The sequence below is a fragment of the Megascapheus bottae genome, chromosome 1 (assembly GCF_031878675.1).
Source record: "Megascapheus bottae isolate mThoBot1 chromosome 1, mThoBot2.hap1, whole genome shotgun sequence".
Lineage (NCBI taxonomy): Eukaryota > Metazoa > Chordata > Mammalia > Rodentia > Geomyidae > Megascapheus > Megascapheus bottae.
This window is the reverse complement of record NC_143509.1, coordinates 29,576,962-29,593,456: the sequence shown is the minus strand read 5'-3', so window position 1 is coordinate 29,593,456 and position 16,495 is coordinate 29,576,962. Positions and strand designations below refer to the sequence as shown.

General features: G+C 56.9%; 1 protein-coding gene across 1 annotated transcript; it reads left to right on the top strand.

Moving 5' to 3' along the window:
- Positions 1-10,923: 10,923 nt before the first annotated feature.
- Positions 10,924-16,488, top strand: Mfsd12 (major facilitator superfamily domain containing 12). Its single transcript, XM_090341429.1, has 10 exons — positions 10,924-11,326; positions 13,032-13,242; positions 14,141-14,288; positions 14,373-14,552; positions 14,753-14,845; positions 14,927-15,019; positions 15,278-15,448; positions 15,541-15,635; positions 16,175-16,305; positions 16,395-16,488. The coding sequence occupies exons 1-10, from the start codon at positions 11,026-11,028 to the stop codon at positions 16,415-16,417; spliced, it is 1,446 nt and encodes a 481-aa protein (XP_090197555.1). The 5' UTR covers positions 10,924-11,025; the 3' UTR covers positions 16,418-16,488.
- Positions 16,489-16,495: the final 7 nt, after the last annotated feature.

Genomic DNA, 16,495 nt, shown 5'->3' with positions numbered 1-16,495 from the left:
CCGCCCCCCGGCATGCTAATAAAAAGCTTATCGGATGCTCTCATTGGCTGAGGCTTCGCCCTGGGGCGTGACCATACAGATGATGGCTGGCGCGCCCGTCTGTGATTGGCTGGAAAAGCGTTTGAGCCGCGTGGGAGGTGGGTAGGGAAAGCTGCGGGTGGTGCGTCAAGTTCGGCTGCGCTCGGCCCCGCTCGGGACCAATCGGAAGCGCGTGTGGGCGGGGCTTCTTAAAGCGCCAGGAGGCGCGACTCGGGCTCCTCCTCCCGGGTCCAGCCAGATCCGGGCAACTGTGGATCCGGGTCGGGCCCGCCTCTGTTGCCATGGGGACGGCCTTTGGTTACCAAGGAAGGAGCGAAGCTCCTAGGAGGCTGTATGTGTCCTGCTGTAGGGCAAGATGGACCAGTTCCTACCATCCTGCAAAAGCTCTGTGCGTGCGTGCGCGTGCGTGACCTCGTTCGTTCCCTCGGAGCCCTGCCCTGCTCTGACTCCACCCTTGACTTCTCTGCCTATTCAGTGGGTCCATTATATGATTGATGTTCAGGTCTCAAAACTTGGGATGCTATGACGCTAAGACCCGGATGTGGGCCAGGATGGAGCGAGAAATCAGGAGCCGGGTAGCTGGGGTGCATTTGGACTAGGAGGTATCAGGGACTCGAGGCCCTGTGCTCTTGTACCTGAATAACGCCTGAACTCCTTTTTAAATTTATTATTTTGTCAGTCCTGAGGCTTGAACTCAGGGCCTGGGCACTGTCCCTGAGCTTGGTTTGCTCAAGGCTGGCGCTCTACCACTTGAGTCACAGCACCACTTTTATGTGGTACTGAGGAATCGAACCCAGGCTTCACACATGCTAGGCAAGAACTCTACCACTGAGCCATACTCCCCAGCACCCCCCCCCCCACAAATCATTTCTGTTCACATCTGCTCCCTGTGGTCTCCGCAGGCTGAAGACCCCATTCGCCTCACAGTCCTCTGTGGTCAATTAACATCTCCTTTCTTGGTGTTTCTGGGCCTTTGCTGCTTCTTCCACATGGAATATTCTCTCCTCTCTCCTTGGCCATGGCTACGTATTAGCTCAAAGGCTCCTGCATCCTGGGCACATGGCTGACAGAATGTGTGTCATCATAGAACAGGACAGAACTATTACACTAGGCAAGCTTTAGAGTCAGCCTAGTGCCCATGCATGGAACAGTGAGCAAGACACAGTGGTGTATCCACACACAGAATTCTTCAGCCTTAAAGGAGATAGGAATCAGGTCATTTGTAGGGAAATGGATGGAAATGGATCCTTGCAATGAGTGAAATAAAGCAGACGGAGAAAAACAAAAATATCAGATGTTTTCATATGGAATCTAGACTTAACAAAAACAAAAACAAACAAACAAACAAAAAAACAGGCACCTATTCAGGAGGCTGAGCTCAGAGGATCACAGTTTGAAGCCATTCAGGGCAAGAAAGTTTTTGAGATTCCTATCTCCACTTAACTAAAAAATGTAAGTAGAACTGTGTTTCAAGTGGTAGAGTGCCATCTTTGTGCAAAAGTTGCTCAGAGACAGTGCCCCGGCCCTAAGTTCAATTCCTCAGTACCACATACACAGAAACAAAAAGCCAAAAGTGTTGCTGTGGATCATGTGGTAGAATTTTAGCCTTGAGAAAGCCCAAGCACAGCGCCCAGGCCCTGAGTTCAAGCCCCAGGACTGTCCCCTCCCCCCCAACCCCCCCCCCAAAATGATAATAGGCGGGGCACCAGTGGCTCACACCTGTAATCCTAGCTACTCAGCTATTCAGGAGGCTGAGATCTGAGAACAGCAGTTCAAGGCCAGTCCAGGCAGGAAAGTCTATGAGACTCATCCCCAATTAAGTCACAGAAAAAGCCAGAAGTGACGCTATTACTCAAGTGGTAGAGTGCTAGGCTTGAGCAAAAGGAGTTCAGAGACAGTACCCAGACCCTGAGTTCAAGCCCCAGGACTAGCAAAATCATCAAAAATCATACTAATAAGTAAAGAGGTTGAGCCTTGAGTATCAGTTTGAAGCCATGTCAGGGAAGAAAATCGGTGAGACTTACCTCCAGGTGAGTAGCTGTGACTCAAGTGGTAGAGCGCCAAGCCACCCTTGAGCATAAAAAAGCAAAGTGAGAGCATAAGGCAGGGGAGGGGCTCCTATGTTGAAGGCTTGATGAAACTCCCCCACCCCCGTAGCTGGTAGCTGAAATGACACAGCAGGGAGGTCAGGGCCTGAGTGCTGTTCTTGAGCCTTTTCACTCTAGGCTAGGGTTCTACCATTTGAGTTCTTGGGCTTTCCTCAAGACTAGTGCTCTACCACTTGAGCCACAGCACCATTTCTGACTTTTCAATGTATGTGGTACCAAAGAATCAAACCTGGGTCTTCCTGCATGCGAGGCAAGCGCTCTACCACTAGGCCAAACTCCTGACCCCCCTCAACATTTTTTAAAATTTTCCTTCTAGATGCAAGAGGTGAGCAGCCTCTTGCCACTTGCTGTGGCCATTTAGCCAGTATTGTGGGATGAACCAGGAGAGAAGCTGAGCATTTCCGCCTCCATTTTGTTCGTTCTCTCTGCAATCACTTTTGCTATCACCTTGGAATCCAGGAAGGGCGAGGCGGAGGTTAACACTTGGACTTTATTGTAAATACTTGCACAGAAGGGTTTCCATGTGCACTGTTAGATGATGAGGACAATGACCCTGGCTGTAGACCCATCTTTATGATAAAGAGAAGGCAACTGAAGGTCCTGAGAGCTCATTCAGTCCCAGACAAATGAGTACTTCTCCTGAGGGGGGAGGCGGTGATACGGGCCTCTTCCCAACCCTTCCCCAAATAAAGACCGACCTATGACCTGCCAGACCACCCTTTTAGCAGCCTGTTTAATCATTATGCTTCCCCCTCCCCCCAACCCCTCTTTATTATTTAGTTTTTGGTCCATCTTGGGGCTTGAACTCAGGGCCTGGGCACTGTTGCTGAGCTCTTCTTTTTCTTTTTTTTGCTAGTCAGGGTCTGAGCACTATCTTCGGGTTTTCTCAAGGCTAGAGCTCTCCTACTTGAGTGGCAGCATCACTTCTGGCTTTTTTCTATGTATATGGTGCTGAGGTATTTCAATACCTCGGGTCTTCACGCATGCTAGGCAAGCACTCTATCACTAGGCCAAACTCCCAGCCCAGCTTTTTTGCTGTTGTTATGGCTGTTGTTCAGCTCTAGCCCTGAGCCACATCTCCACTTCTGGCTTTCTGGTGGTTAATTAGAGATCAGAGTCTCCCAGAGTTGCGTGCCTGGGCTGGCTTTGAATTACAATCCCCAGCCCTCGAGTACCTCAGACGGCCACCTGTGTTCTTCTCCCCATATTTGGCATAGAGGGGAAGTGGGCAGACCTGCTATGGAGTCTTAAACTCCAGATTCATCCTGATTCACTGTGTACACATTCATTAAATAATCTCCTGAGTCAATGGTAAATTCCTCCCTCACTGCTTCCACTGCCTGGGCATTCATTTTGCAGAGGTGTGCAAATTCCTGAAAGGAACAAATAAAGACAGAGTTAATGGTGGACAATTCAGCATTTCCTTCTAGGAATAAACCCAGGAGCCTGGGAGCCAAGTGATCCCAAATAGAACGGGAAAATAACAAATGAAGGACTTACTAATGGAAGGGTCCAAGAAATGGACTGTGTCTGTACAAGAAAATATCATTCGGCCAGGAACAAGACGAAGCTACACCACGATTACCCTGAGGCCAGCCAAGCTTGGTGAGAGAAGCAGAAACTGAGATTCCCATCTCGTGTGGCACCATTGATGCATCTAGAACGGTGGGATCCAGTGACAGGAAGGAGACTTTTTGGGCAATGGAATGTCCTGGAATCCATGATGTGGTGGCTGCATGCCTTGGACATTGTACCCCTTCCATTGCAAACTCCAGATGTGTTCCACAGCATGTGACAACCTCAGCCTGTTTCCTAACATGCAGCCCAGGGCTGAGAAACAGGACTTTAGCCTGAAGCAGGAAACGCCTGGATTCCAGACATTTCTCTGTTGTTCCATGGGCAGTGAAGTCCCTGGAGTCTGCCACATCTCACCACTCTGGCTCAAAACCAGCTAGGTTTTGGGGAGGCTGAGGGTGGAGGGCCACAGGCTTCAGGCCAGCCAGGACTGGACAGACAGGGAGACTCTGTCTCAAAAACCAACCAAGCGAGCTAACAATAAGTAACCTAGAAGCCGGTGCCAGTGGTTCCCGTCTGTGATCCCAGTGACACAGGAGGTGAGATCTGAGGGTTATGGTTCGAAGTCAGCCACAAATGGGAAAGTCCAGGTGACTCTTATCTCCAGTAAACCACCCAAAATCCGGAAGTGGTGCTTTGTTTCAAGAAGAAGAGTGCTAGCCTTGACAAAATCCAAGAAAATCCAAGTGCTCAGGCTCTGAGTTCAAGCCCCAGAACTGACAAGAAAAAGAAAGAAAGAAAGAAAGAAAGAAAGAAAGAAAGAAAGAAAGAAAGAAAGAAAGAAAGAAAGAGGGGCCGGGAGTTTGGCCTAGTGGTTAAAGTGCTTGCCTAGCATGCACAAAGACCTGGTTCGATTCCATGGTACCACATACATGGAAAAAGCCAGAAATGGTGCTGTGGCTCAAGTGGTAGAGCTCTAGCCTTGAGAAAGTCCAAGGACAGTGCTCAGGCCCTGAGCTCAAGCCCAGGACTGGTTAAAAAAAAAAAAGAAAAAAGAAAGGAAGAAAGAGACTGCAAATCCTTTGCTGGGTTCTGGTGGGCTCACACCTGTAATCCTAGCCACTCAGAAGGCTGAGATCTGAGGATCATGGTTCAAAACCAGCCCTGGCAGAAAAGTTCCCAAGAGACTCTTATCTCCAATGAACAACCAGAAAACCAGAAATGGAACTGTGGGTCAAAGTGGTAGAGGGCCAGGCTTTTGTAGAAGAGCTCAGGGACCGCATTCAGGACTTGAGCTCATGCCCTATGACCAACAAACAACAACAAAACCTTAGGCACAGTGCACAGGCCCCGAGTTCACAAAAAAAGAAAAACAAAAACAAAAAGAGGGCCAGGAGTGTGGCCCAGTTGTAGAGTGCTTGCCTAGCATGTATGAAGCTCTGGGCTCCATTCCTGTGTACCACATACACAGAAAAAGCTGGAAGTGGTGCTGAGGCTCAAGTGGTAGAGCTCTAGCCTTGAGAAAGTCCAAGGACAGTGCTCAGACCCTGAGCTCAAGGCCAGGACTGGCAGAGAGAGAAAGAAAGAGAGGGGTGGGGGGAAGGGGAGAAGAAAAAGAAAAGGAAAAGTAGAAAGGAAACAACCTTCCTCATTTTTTCTGCACCCCAGGTTTGTGAGAGTGAACCCCAAAGGCTAGGGCATCTCTGGGACTCAGATGAGGTGTAGGTGTGGCCTGTCCCCACCCTGGCCATCCTGTCCCCAACATCTGCTCCAGGGGTTACCACCCCACCATAGCCCTGCGTCCAAATTTCCCCTTTCCGTAAGGACACATGTCCCAGTGGACAAGGCTCAGGCTGGGTGATGTCATCTTAACCAGTTCCCTCTGCATCCACCCTCTTGCCAAATAAGGTCCCTTTCTGAGGTCCCTGGAGCTGGGACTGGAGGCCCAACACTGGGGAGACAGAGCCCCCCACCCCCCCCAACCAATGCAAATGCAACACAGTGCTCCCCAGGACAGGACTGTGTTCACAGGAAAATGCCCAGGGGGTGGGGGCGGGCTGTCCCTGAACTCTAACTCAAGGCTGGCATTCTATGACTTGAGCCACAGCCCCACTTCCAGCTTTTTTTTTGTTTTTAAAACCAGTCGTGGGGACAGAACTCGGGTCCTTAGCACTGGTACTGGACTTTCTTGAGGCTAGAACTCTACTACTTGAGCCACAGCACCACTTCCTGCTTTTTGCTATATGTGTGGTACTGAGGAATCGAACCTGAGTCTTCATGTATGCTAGGCAAGCGCTCTTACTACTAGGCCAAACTCCCAGCCCCGCACTTCCAGCTTTTTGGTGGTTCATTGGAGAGAAGAATTTCATGGAGAGGCCGGGAGTTTGGCCTAGTGGTTAAAGTGCTTGCCTAGCATGCTTGAAGACCCGGGTTCGATTCCTCAGTACCACATACATAGAAAAAAGCCGGAAGTGGTGCTGAGGCTCAAGTGGTGGAGCTCTAGCCTTGAGAAAGTCCAAGGACAGTGCTCAGGCCCTGAGCTCAAGCCCAGGACTGGCAAAAAAAAAAAAAAAAAAAGAATTTCATGGACTTGGGGCCAGGAGTTTAGCCTGGTAGAGTGCTTGCCTAGCATGCATGAAGACCTGGGTTCAATTCCTTAGTACTACATACATAGAAAAGTGTTGCTGAGGCGCTAGCCTTGAGAAAGGCCAAGGACAGCGTCCAGGCCCTGAGTTCAAGGCCCAGGACCGGCAGAAAAAAAAAAAAAAAGAATTTCCTGGATCTTCCTGCCTGGGCCTGGCTTTGAACCATGATCCTCAGGTCTCAGCCTCCTGAGTAGCTAGGATGACCAGCGTGTGTCATCGGCATCCCACTTATAGACAGCTTACTAGCTCAGAGATTCTCACCCCAGACGATTCTGCCTTCAAGTGTGCATGTAGAGGGGTTTGTAGTGGTCAGGAAGGGGGCACTGGGCCTGCCACTTCGGGACAGAGCCCACAGCTCCACAGTGCACACGAGGGGCTCCAGGGCCTCACGTGTCACAAAGGCTGGCTTTGGGAGACCCCACGTCTAGAACTAAGAAGTCATCTAGCAGGCCAGGTGCCATGTCCTAGAATCCCAGCTCCTCAGAGAGGGAGATTGGGACAATCGGGTCCAAAGCGAGGGCGGATGTGTACATCAGTCGTTCCAGCCATGAGGAGACAGAAGTGGGGGGGGGGGGGGGACCCAAGTCGGAGCTAGCCAGGGAAGTATCCGAGGCCCTGTCTGAAAGAAGTTCCAGTAGGAGAGCACCAGCCTTTAGCAGAAAGAGCTCCAGGACAGTGCCTAGCCCTGAGTTCAAGCCCCAGGACAGGCACCATAAAACCAAAACCAAAACCAAATTCCCCCCAGCCTCCCATTTCCCCTTTCTCTTTCCTTCCTTTTTTATTTTTTTGTCAGTTGGGGGGCTTGAACCCAGGGCCTGGGTGTGTCTATTTGGCTTAGGAGATAAGGTCTTCCTGGCAGGAGGCAGAGATCCTTCTGCCTCTACCTCTTCTTTGAGAAGCTGGGACTATGGGCATGACCTGCTCTACACAAGAAGTGATTTTCAGTTCTGTCCTACAGAGAGGGAAACTGAGGCCCAGCCTGGGCCTGGGCTAGCTAAGGCAAAGTAAGCTCCCATCCCCACAGCTGGACCACAGTCCGCAGGACATCTGATCGCTGGCCAGGGAAGCAGGGACGCAGGCCTGGCAGGGAGTGAGGACGCGCTGGAGACTTCCTAACTTTCCAAGATTTCCCCCCCCCCCCCCCCCCCCCCCCCCGCTCCCGCTTCTCTGCCCAACCCCCAGGCCTGGGCACACCTTCTTCCTGGCCCTCTCAGATCTTTACCCCTAAATCCGGCTCTCCTCTGATCATCACCCCTAAATCTCCCTGCCCCTCTCTTGCGGGGCATGTGGCTCTTTTCAGTGGTTTCCAATTTCCCCAGTCCTATTGAACTTTTTATTTTTTTTTTAAATTTGCCTGTCTCTCCTTCCTGGGCCGGCCTGGCTCCTGCCTTGGGGGTGAGTGGGGTGGTAGTGTCAGACACAGAGGCTTGCTTTGATCCTGGGTGACCCAGGCCCAGGAGGATGGGATGTGGGAGTGCTTGCATAGCTCTGTCTTGACTCCCCAGAGATGGGGGAGGGGGCGCAGTTCCACTCTTTGCCTCCCCTCCCCCAGTCTCTGGCTGACTTCCAATCCAGGGAGGCTGCAGAGAGAAGGTGGCTCAGCATCCAAGCAGACTCTTTCCATTTCCCACACATACTCTATAACCCCAGAAGCACAAGTGTTAACAACTCACCCCTATAATCCCAGCCACTCAGGAGATTGGTTTGAAGTAACTCCAGACAGATAGTCTGTAAGACTCTAATCTCCCATTAATCAGAAAGAGACAGAGACAGACAGAGAGGGGAAGAGAAAAGAAAAAAAGAAAAAAAACTCCAGTGACATAGGTGGCTCAAGAAGAGCACTAGCCTTGAGGGAAAAAGCCCATGGTCACTGCCTATGTCCTGAGTTTAAGCCCCAGGACTGGTGCAAGCACATGCACACGTGCACGCACGTGCACACTCACTCACACACACGAAATAAAGGGAATATAAACTAGTACAAGTACACTGGAGGTTCCTCACAAAAAATATTGAGACCAGGAGTGTGGCCTTGTGGAAGAGTGCTTGCCTACCATGCACAAAGCCCTGGTTTCAATGCCTCAGAACCACATGCATAGAAAAGCCAGAAGTGGTGCTGTGGCTCAAGTGGTAGAGCTCTAGCCTTGAGAAAGTCCAAGGACAGTGCTCAGGCCTTGAGTTCAAATCCCAGGACTGGCAAAAAAAACAAATAAACATAAACCTTCCTGACAACCCAGCAATTTCACTCCAGGGCATCTACCCTGAGCATCATGGGCCAGAATATGACAAAGACACCTGCACACTCAAGTTCACTGCTGCACTATTCACAACAGCCAAGGTGTGGAAACAGCTCACATGCCCCACAGCTGAGCGGATCCAAAAAAGTGTGGCACGTGTACCCCATGGAATTTTACACAGCCATTAGAAAGAATAAAATAATGCAGGTAAATGGATAAGTGAGATAAGCCACACTCAGAGATACAAACTGTGTGTGTTCTCTCTGATGTGTGGAAGTTAGCTCTAAAAGACACTGGGATGAGTCAAATGGCACAGCATTCACATTGTAGATACTCACAAAGGTGCAAAGCCTAAGTGACTCTTCCTATATACATAAAATACTGCACATGCTGAAACCACCTCCAAGACGTGGAAACAAGAGACCTGTCATATAGAAATGAGACGGGAGGGTGGGACTAGAAGAGAATGAGGGAATGGAAGACACGAAATGAAATGGACACCTCACCTGAAGCAGGTGATGGTAATTTCTCTGTACATCACCTCTATATAATAACAGAAAAGTAAATTAATTTTTTTTGGTGCATCATAGGGCTTGAACTCGGCCTGGATGCTGTCCCTGAGCTCTTTAGCTCAAGGCTACAGCCCTACCCTTGAGCCAAGCCCACTTCCATTTTCTAGAGGTTAATTGGAGATAGGAGTCTCAGGTCCTTTTGTGCGCGGGCTGGCTTTGAACCTTGATCCTCAGATCTCAGCCTCCTGAGTAGCTAGGATTACAGGTGAGAACCACCATGCCCGGCTAAATTAATTTTTTTTTTTTTTTAAGTAAGCTGGGTGCCGGTAGCTCACGCCTGTTATCCTAGCTCCTTGCGAGGCTGCTATCTGAGGTTTGTGGTTTGAAGCCAGTGGGGGCAGAAAAGTCCCAGTGAGACTCTTATCTCCAATGAGCCACTCAAAAACTGGAAGTGGTGCTGTGGCTCAGGTGGTAGAGCGCTAGCCCTGAGGATAAGCTCAGGGACCAGCACTCAGCACACGCGGGCACACACACACACCAAGTGGAATAAAAGGGCCGCAACTCAGCTGACTAAACCGAAAGCAGCTGTGACAACACCTGGCCACCTGCACGTCCAGCTTTTAAGGGCACACATCTGGGGCCGACCTCTGCCAGCTCTTGACAGAGTACAGAGCTTTGGCTAAGTGCAAATTTGCCTATGGAGGTTCTTACCACCTCCTACCCCTTCCTCTCCCCACAAAAATCCACCTCATCTCCAAGACTATTTTTCTTTTTTTTTTCTTTGTCAGTCCTGGGGCTTGAACTCAAGGCCTAGATGCCGTGCCTACGCTAGCACTCTCATCACTTGGAGCCCCAGTGCCACTTCTGCTTTTGTGGTAGTTCATTCACGGATCCTCCTGCCCGTGCTGGTTCTCCACGGCCACCCTCCGATGTCAGGATCTCAAGCGGAGGAGCAGGGCTGAGCCACAGGCCCCTGCTCTGTGAGACTGTGCGTGCGAGGCAAGCGCCCACCACTGGACCGCACTCCCGGCCCTGGGCTTCCCAGGCTGGGTTTGAACTCCGGTCCTCCCGTGTCAGCCTCCTGCCTGCAGTCCCGTGTGTGGAAGGCTGCCACGTCCGTAACCTCCAGTTAACCGCTTAGGAACCGCTGTGCAGCTGCGCTGGCCTGGAGGGCAGAGTTCAAGGTCGCAACCAAGAAGACGAGGAAGATCCCCGCGGGGCTGAGATCTGGGATTCCGACCCGGGGTGCGGGGTCTCGGCGCCGCCCCGGGCGGCAGCCAGGCCGGAGGCCCGCACCCCCGGGCCCGGCCCCCGACGCCGACCTCCCCGCGGTGCCGCCCGCGGGCCCTGACTCACCGGGGCGGCCCGGCTCCCGGCGTCTGCCACGTGGGGCCTGGGCACCGCAGCGCTCGTTCAACGCCCGCTGGCGCTTCCATGCTGGGCGCCCTTATTATCCGCAATTAGGAATTAATTAGCGCTAATGCGTCCGTCGTCCGCCCCATCCCAACGGGCCGCTCCGGGAAGCCGGCCGCAGGGCGGGGGGGAGAGCGTGGTCCATCCGCGCCCGCCCCGTCCTGCCCGAGCGGACCCAGCGTCCCAGCTCACCTGCGGGTGGCGGCGGGCACCGCTCGGCTGACGCCCGTCAATCAACGTCCAGAGGGTCCCCGGCACACCCGGTACCGCGCTCCGGGCGCTAGGGCCGCGCGGACGCCGCCACCCCCGAGGCTCCGCCCTTCTCCTCCGTGATTGGCTGCGCGTCCCCAGAGTGCGGATCCGATTGGTGCATCTGGCCGCCGCTCCCGGAGATTGCCCCGCCCGGTTAGCCAACCTCCCCGCCCGCAGGCCCGGCGGCCGCAGAGGGGCTCGCGGTCGAGGGCGGCGGCCGGGGCGACGGCCGTCACCGCGCGGGGGGTTCCAGAGCCCGGGAGCCGGCGAGGGTCGCGTCGGCCCCGGCGTCCGCAGGCCGGCCGCCATGGGTCCCGGGCCGCCGCCACCGCCGCCACCGCCGGCGGCGGCGGGACCGCTGTCGGCGGGCGCGCGGCTGAGCTTCGCGGTGGGCCACTTCCTGAACGACCTAAGCGCCGCCATGTGGTTCTCGTACCTGCTGCTCTACCTGCGCGCCGTGCGCGCCTACGGCTCCCGCGGCGCCGGCGCGCTGCTGCTGCTCGGCCAGGCCGCCGACGGGCTCTGCACGCCGCTGGTGGGCTACGAGGCCGCGCGCATGCGCGCCCGCTGCGCGCGCTACGGCCCGCGCCGCGCCTGGCACCTGGCGGGTGAGTGCGGGGCCCCCGACGGCGCCCGGCCCCTCCCAGCGGCCCCGGGGGCCCCTCTGCCCTCGAGGCCCGGGTCCGCACCCTCCCTCCACTCGTGATTCATCCCGCAAGCTGCAGTGACCCTTGAGACGTCTGGGTGAAGGCGGCGGACCGCGGGGCCGGGGAAAGGGAGGGATTCCCGGGATTCCCGGGCGAGGACCCTGCCTGTGCAAAGGCCCTGAGGTCTGATCTACGTCGTAGGGCTCTGGGGCGGCTCCCATTGGCCCCAGAGGATGCAGGAGAGCTGGAGGCTATGGATGTCCAGGCTTATGTGTGTGGGAAACGCCTGGCCAATGACCCTGAAGGCCCTGGCCTGTACCCCTTCCCCACCGGCCCACTCGAGTTGTGAGAGGAAGACAGGAAAGTATCTCCTAATATTTGATAAGGTCATGAGTGAGTGACAGTCACCCTCACAGCGGTGCCCACTTCTCTATTTTACTCCTGAGTCTGGATGGTAGAGATTGGGGGTGGGGTGGGGACTGGACGTTAGCTATGGGGTTTTGACTGGTGAGTAGGAGTGTAGGGAGAGGGGCAGCTGAGGGACAGTATGAAAAGTGCCCAGTCTGGCTGGGCCTGGTGGCTCACGCCTGTCATCCTGGCTACTCAGGGAGCCCTAATCTGAGGATCGAGGTCCAAAGCCAGCTGGGGCACCAAAGAGCGAGACTCTTATCTCCAATCAATAGAAAAGGGGAAGTGGGGCTATGGCTCCCGAGGTAGGGTGGTAGTCTTGAGCTGAAGAGCTCAGAGACGGCGCCCAGGCCCAGAGTTCAAGACCAACAGAAAAATAAAGTACCCGATCTGGAAGTGAGCCCGGGTTATGAGGAAGGGACCTGCCAGCTTTGAAGGTCAGTCCTCCAAGTCACAAACTGCCTTGACCTCCGTATGTTGGAAAGGAAGCCCAGAGTCGCCTGCCCCGTAGGACAACCAGTCCCGGGGGCAGAGGGAGGCTCCGTCCTGGGGCTGCCTGGGGCCTCTGGCGGCTGGCTGCTTCCTGGCTCCAGGATGATGAGTGGCTTTGGGGTGGTCTGGTGTGAGGAAGGAGGGAAGGGTAGGCCGGGCGGGGGAGGTGGCCGAAAAGCAAGAGGAAGGCTGGGGTTTGGAATAGAGGCCGTTTTATTATTATTGGACCCATCCTTGTGGCCCAATGGACCCTGGGTTCCTCGGGCATGGAGGGGACTTGTAGGACAGTGTCCACCCTGTGGGGTTGGGCTCTGGTGGGGAAGGATGGCCAGAAGACAGACAGGCCAAGGAATTCCCAGGGCATGAGGAGAGCTGGGCTGCTGTGGGGTGTGAGGGGTGGAGAAGGGGCTGCTCAGGGAGGGCTTCCCGGGGGAAGGTGACCCTGGACACAGCATGTGCAGACGCCCTGAGGTTCACTGGAGGAGGGAGAGGGGCGGGCGATCCTGGCCCACAGCTCCTGGAGAGGCTGAAGTGTTAGCATCTCTACCCAAGACTCGGGGCCCGGGCCCTGTCCCTGAGCTGCTTTTGCTCTAGCACTTGAGCCAAGGCTCCATTTCTGGATTTTTCCGAGGAGTTTTGTGCATGCTCGGCAAGCACTTTACCACTAGGTCACCCATTTTATGAGCCGCCCCCCAAGGCCTGGCCGTCCCCCTGGGCTGGTGCAGGAAGAGCCGGGAGGGACGCGGTGTCACCTCTGCCTCCACAGGCACCATCTGCGTCCTGCTGTCCTTCCCCTTCATCTTTAGCCCGTGCCTGGGCTGCGGTGACGCCACGCCCGAGTGGGTGGGCCTGCTCTACTACGCGCCCTTTATCGTCATCTTCCAGTTCGGCTGGGCCGCCACGCAGGTCGCACATCTCAGCCTCATTCCCGTGCTGGCCACCAGTGACCACGAGAAAGTGGAGCTCACCGCCCTCAGGTAGCCCCCAGCAGCCCCCGCGTGAACAGCCCTGTGGTCCCAGGACGGAGGTGCTGGCTGGGGCCCAGTCTCCTGGGGACCCCCCCTCCTCTCTTCCCGTGACCCTCCTGCCTCAGGGTGGAGGGGTGTGGGGGCCCACGGTGAGTCCCCTGATCAGGCCAGCCCACCCCCTCCTAGGTGGCCTTGTGAAGTCCTTTTCTTGTCCCGTCCTGGCTTGCAGTGGTGGGAGGGGGGGAGGCAGGGAGGCAGGGAGGCCCCCCCCGGGGGGAGGGAGAGGTGTCCCCTTGGCCTGCCACACACGGCTACAGCTGGCTTCCTGCTTTTCTGGTGTCCAGTGCTTGCTATGTGCCATGCTCAGCTGAGGGGGGTGTTAGGGGGTGGGGTGAGGCTGTGCCCCCACTTCTGCATTCCACAAGAGGAAATGATACGTTGCTTGGTGTGTGTGTGTGGCACTGGCAGGGAAGCCTCGCCTCCCCATGCAGTAGACGCTTTACCACTGGGCCTCAGGCCGAGCTGCAGTGGAAACCCCATCCTGGGTTCCCCCAAAACACCTTGCGCCACCCCTCAGCTTCCTCCCAGCCCTGCCTTCCAATTTCCCTTTGAGGGTCCTTCTGGAGGGCTGCCTGCAGGAAGAGGCAGGGGCTGTCTGTGCTAGACCCTGGGCTGGAGGGAGGGAGCTCCAGGTCTGGGGACATTCCAGAGTCACGCCTTGGGTGCTTGGTGTAGACATGGGGGAGCTCGGCTTCTAGGTCTGGCCCTAAGGCAGGTGACTAGGCTCTGTGGGAGGGGGTATTGTGTAGGCTGGGGAAACTGAGGCAGCCTGTGCACCGCAGCGGCTGCATTCACTGACGGCTGTGGGGAGCAGTCCCTGAGGCCCCGCTCCGCTCCCTGTTCCCAGGTATGCCTTCACCGTGGTGGCCAACATCACGGTGTTCGGGGCTGCCTGGCTCCTGCTGCACCTGCAGGGCTCCCCCAGGGCTGGGCCCTCCGCCCAGGATGTGGATGTAGCTGACCAGCTCGGGGTTCAGGATGTGCCCGTGTTCCAGGTGAGGGGGGGGGTTCACCAGGCCGCTCCGGGGACCCCCAGCCTGAGCGTGCGGCCGCCTCTGACCCCGCTCCTGCCCTCCCAGAAACTGGCCCTGCTGGTGGTGGGCGTGGGCGCGGCCTCCTCCCTGCTCTTCCACCTGGGCACCAGGGAGGGGCGCCAGCGCAGGGCCGAGGGTCCCGACGAGCACAGCCCGCTGCTGGCCCCCGCCGCCCGGCCCTCGCTGCTCTGGAAGCACTGGCTGCAGGAGCCGGCCTTCTACCAGGTAGGACATGGGGGGGGAGAGGGCTGGGCCATGTCCACATCCCTACACCCAGGGCAGGCATCATCAATCCATCTTCCATCCCACACCTGCGGCAGACATTACCAGTTGATCAAGTCTCATGTTCCCATTGGCCCCTGCTGGTGGGGCGCGGGAGGCCTCGCTGACCCTTCCCTGGCTGTCCTCTGCTGATCTGCCCACAGGTAGGCGTGCTGTACATGAGCACCAGGCTCATCGTGAACCTGTCCCAGGCCTACATGGCCATGTATCTCACCTACTCCCTCCACCTGCCCAAGGTGAGCCCGGTGGGGTGGGGTGGGGGGTGGCAGCGCCCCCCCTCCCCGGGAGCCCGGTCAGGACCGCTGTGGCTCCCACAGAAATTCATCGCGACCATCCCCCTGGTGGTGTACCTCAGCAGCTTCTGCGCCTCCTTCCTCATGAAGCCCGTCAACAAGTGCATGGGGCGGAATGTGAGTGAGTGGGCCCTGCAGACATGGGGAGGGCCCCTCCAGCATGGGGGGGTCTGCTGCCCCCGCCCCCACACCCAGTGCCTGGCAAAGCTCTCTCTCCTGTCAGTGGGCCTTGTGAGGCTGCAGTTGTCTCAGTCCCTCCTTCCCCGGCTGGTGGCAGGGGCGGGGACTGACCACCAGAGGGGGCCAGTGCCAGGCGCGGACTCCCAGCTGCACAGGCCTGACTCAGCTGGGCCTGGGCCGCCGCCTCCTCCTCAGCTGACGTACTTCTCGGGCCTCCTGGTGATCCTGGCCTTTGCAGCCTGGGTGGCGCTCGCAGAGACGCTGGGTGTGGCTGTGTACGCGGCCGCGGTGCTGCTGGGTGCTGGTGGTGCCACCATCCTTGTCACCTCCCTGGCCATGACAGCTGACCTCATTGGCCCCCATACGGTAGGATGGGTGGACAGGACCCTGGAGGCCAGGGACCCAAACCCACAGGTCTGGGCACTGACACCCGTGGCTTCTGTCTGTCCGTCCCACAGGACAGTGGAGCATTTGTGTATGGTGCCATGAGCTTCTCAGACAAGGTGGCCAATGGGCTAGCCATCATGGCTGTGCAAAGCCTGCACCCCTGCCCGTGAGTCCTTTCACCCCTTCCTTCCCACCAGCTCTGCCATGCAGGGCTCTGGGTAAAAGGCAGCTTATTCATTTGTTCAACAAACACTGGGTGTGTTGAGTCAGGTGCCAAGGCAGATACCTCACAGGTGTATGGGCCAGGCTGGGGGGGGCGGATGGGGTGCAGGCTCATGTGGTTCCAGGGTAGGCACTGCTGTTGGCTCAGGACCCGACAGGGCTCTCTTGGTCCCAACCTCATGGGAACTGGGGAAATGTCAGCTGGCCAGCCATCGCAGTTACGTGTGTCTGTGTGACTGAAGCTGGCAGTGGTGATGTAGAAAACGGAGGAGTGGGACAGGTCTAGGCCAGTGGGGTGGACCTAGCACACGAGTCGGGCTAGCTGGGGGAGCATCGAGGTAGCCCTAGTACGGTTGGTGCACCAGGATGGCCTCCGGTGGCCCCTCGGGGTGGGATAAGCAGGTGGACTGGTGGGTGCAGGCTGGGGGTGGAGCTGCCCCGTGGGCCCAGCCTGCGCCCAGCGGCCCCTGTGTGCGTCCCCAGCTCGGAGCTGTGCTGCGCGGCCTGCGTGGGCTTCTTCCGCTGGGTGATGGTGACGGTGACGGGCGGCGTCGGTGTGGCCGCCGCGCTGGCGCTCTGCAGCCTCTTCGTGTGGCCCATCCGCCTGCGGACGCGTGAGTGGGGGCGCGCGGCCGAGCCGGGCGGGCCGGGCCAGGCGGGCGCACGCGGGGGCCCCCCACCAACACCGCTCGCTTCCTTCCAGGTGACCCCGGGGACCGGCCCTGACCCGGCACCCCGAGCACCCGCGCGGCGGACTGGGCTCACGGCCCCGGGACGACGCGGAACGAGGCCGGGTGGCGGCGC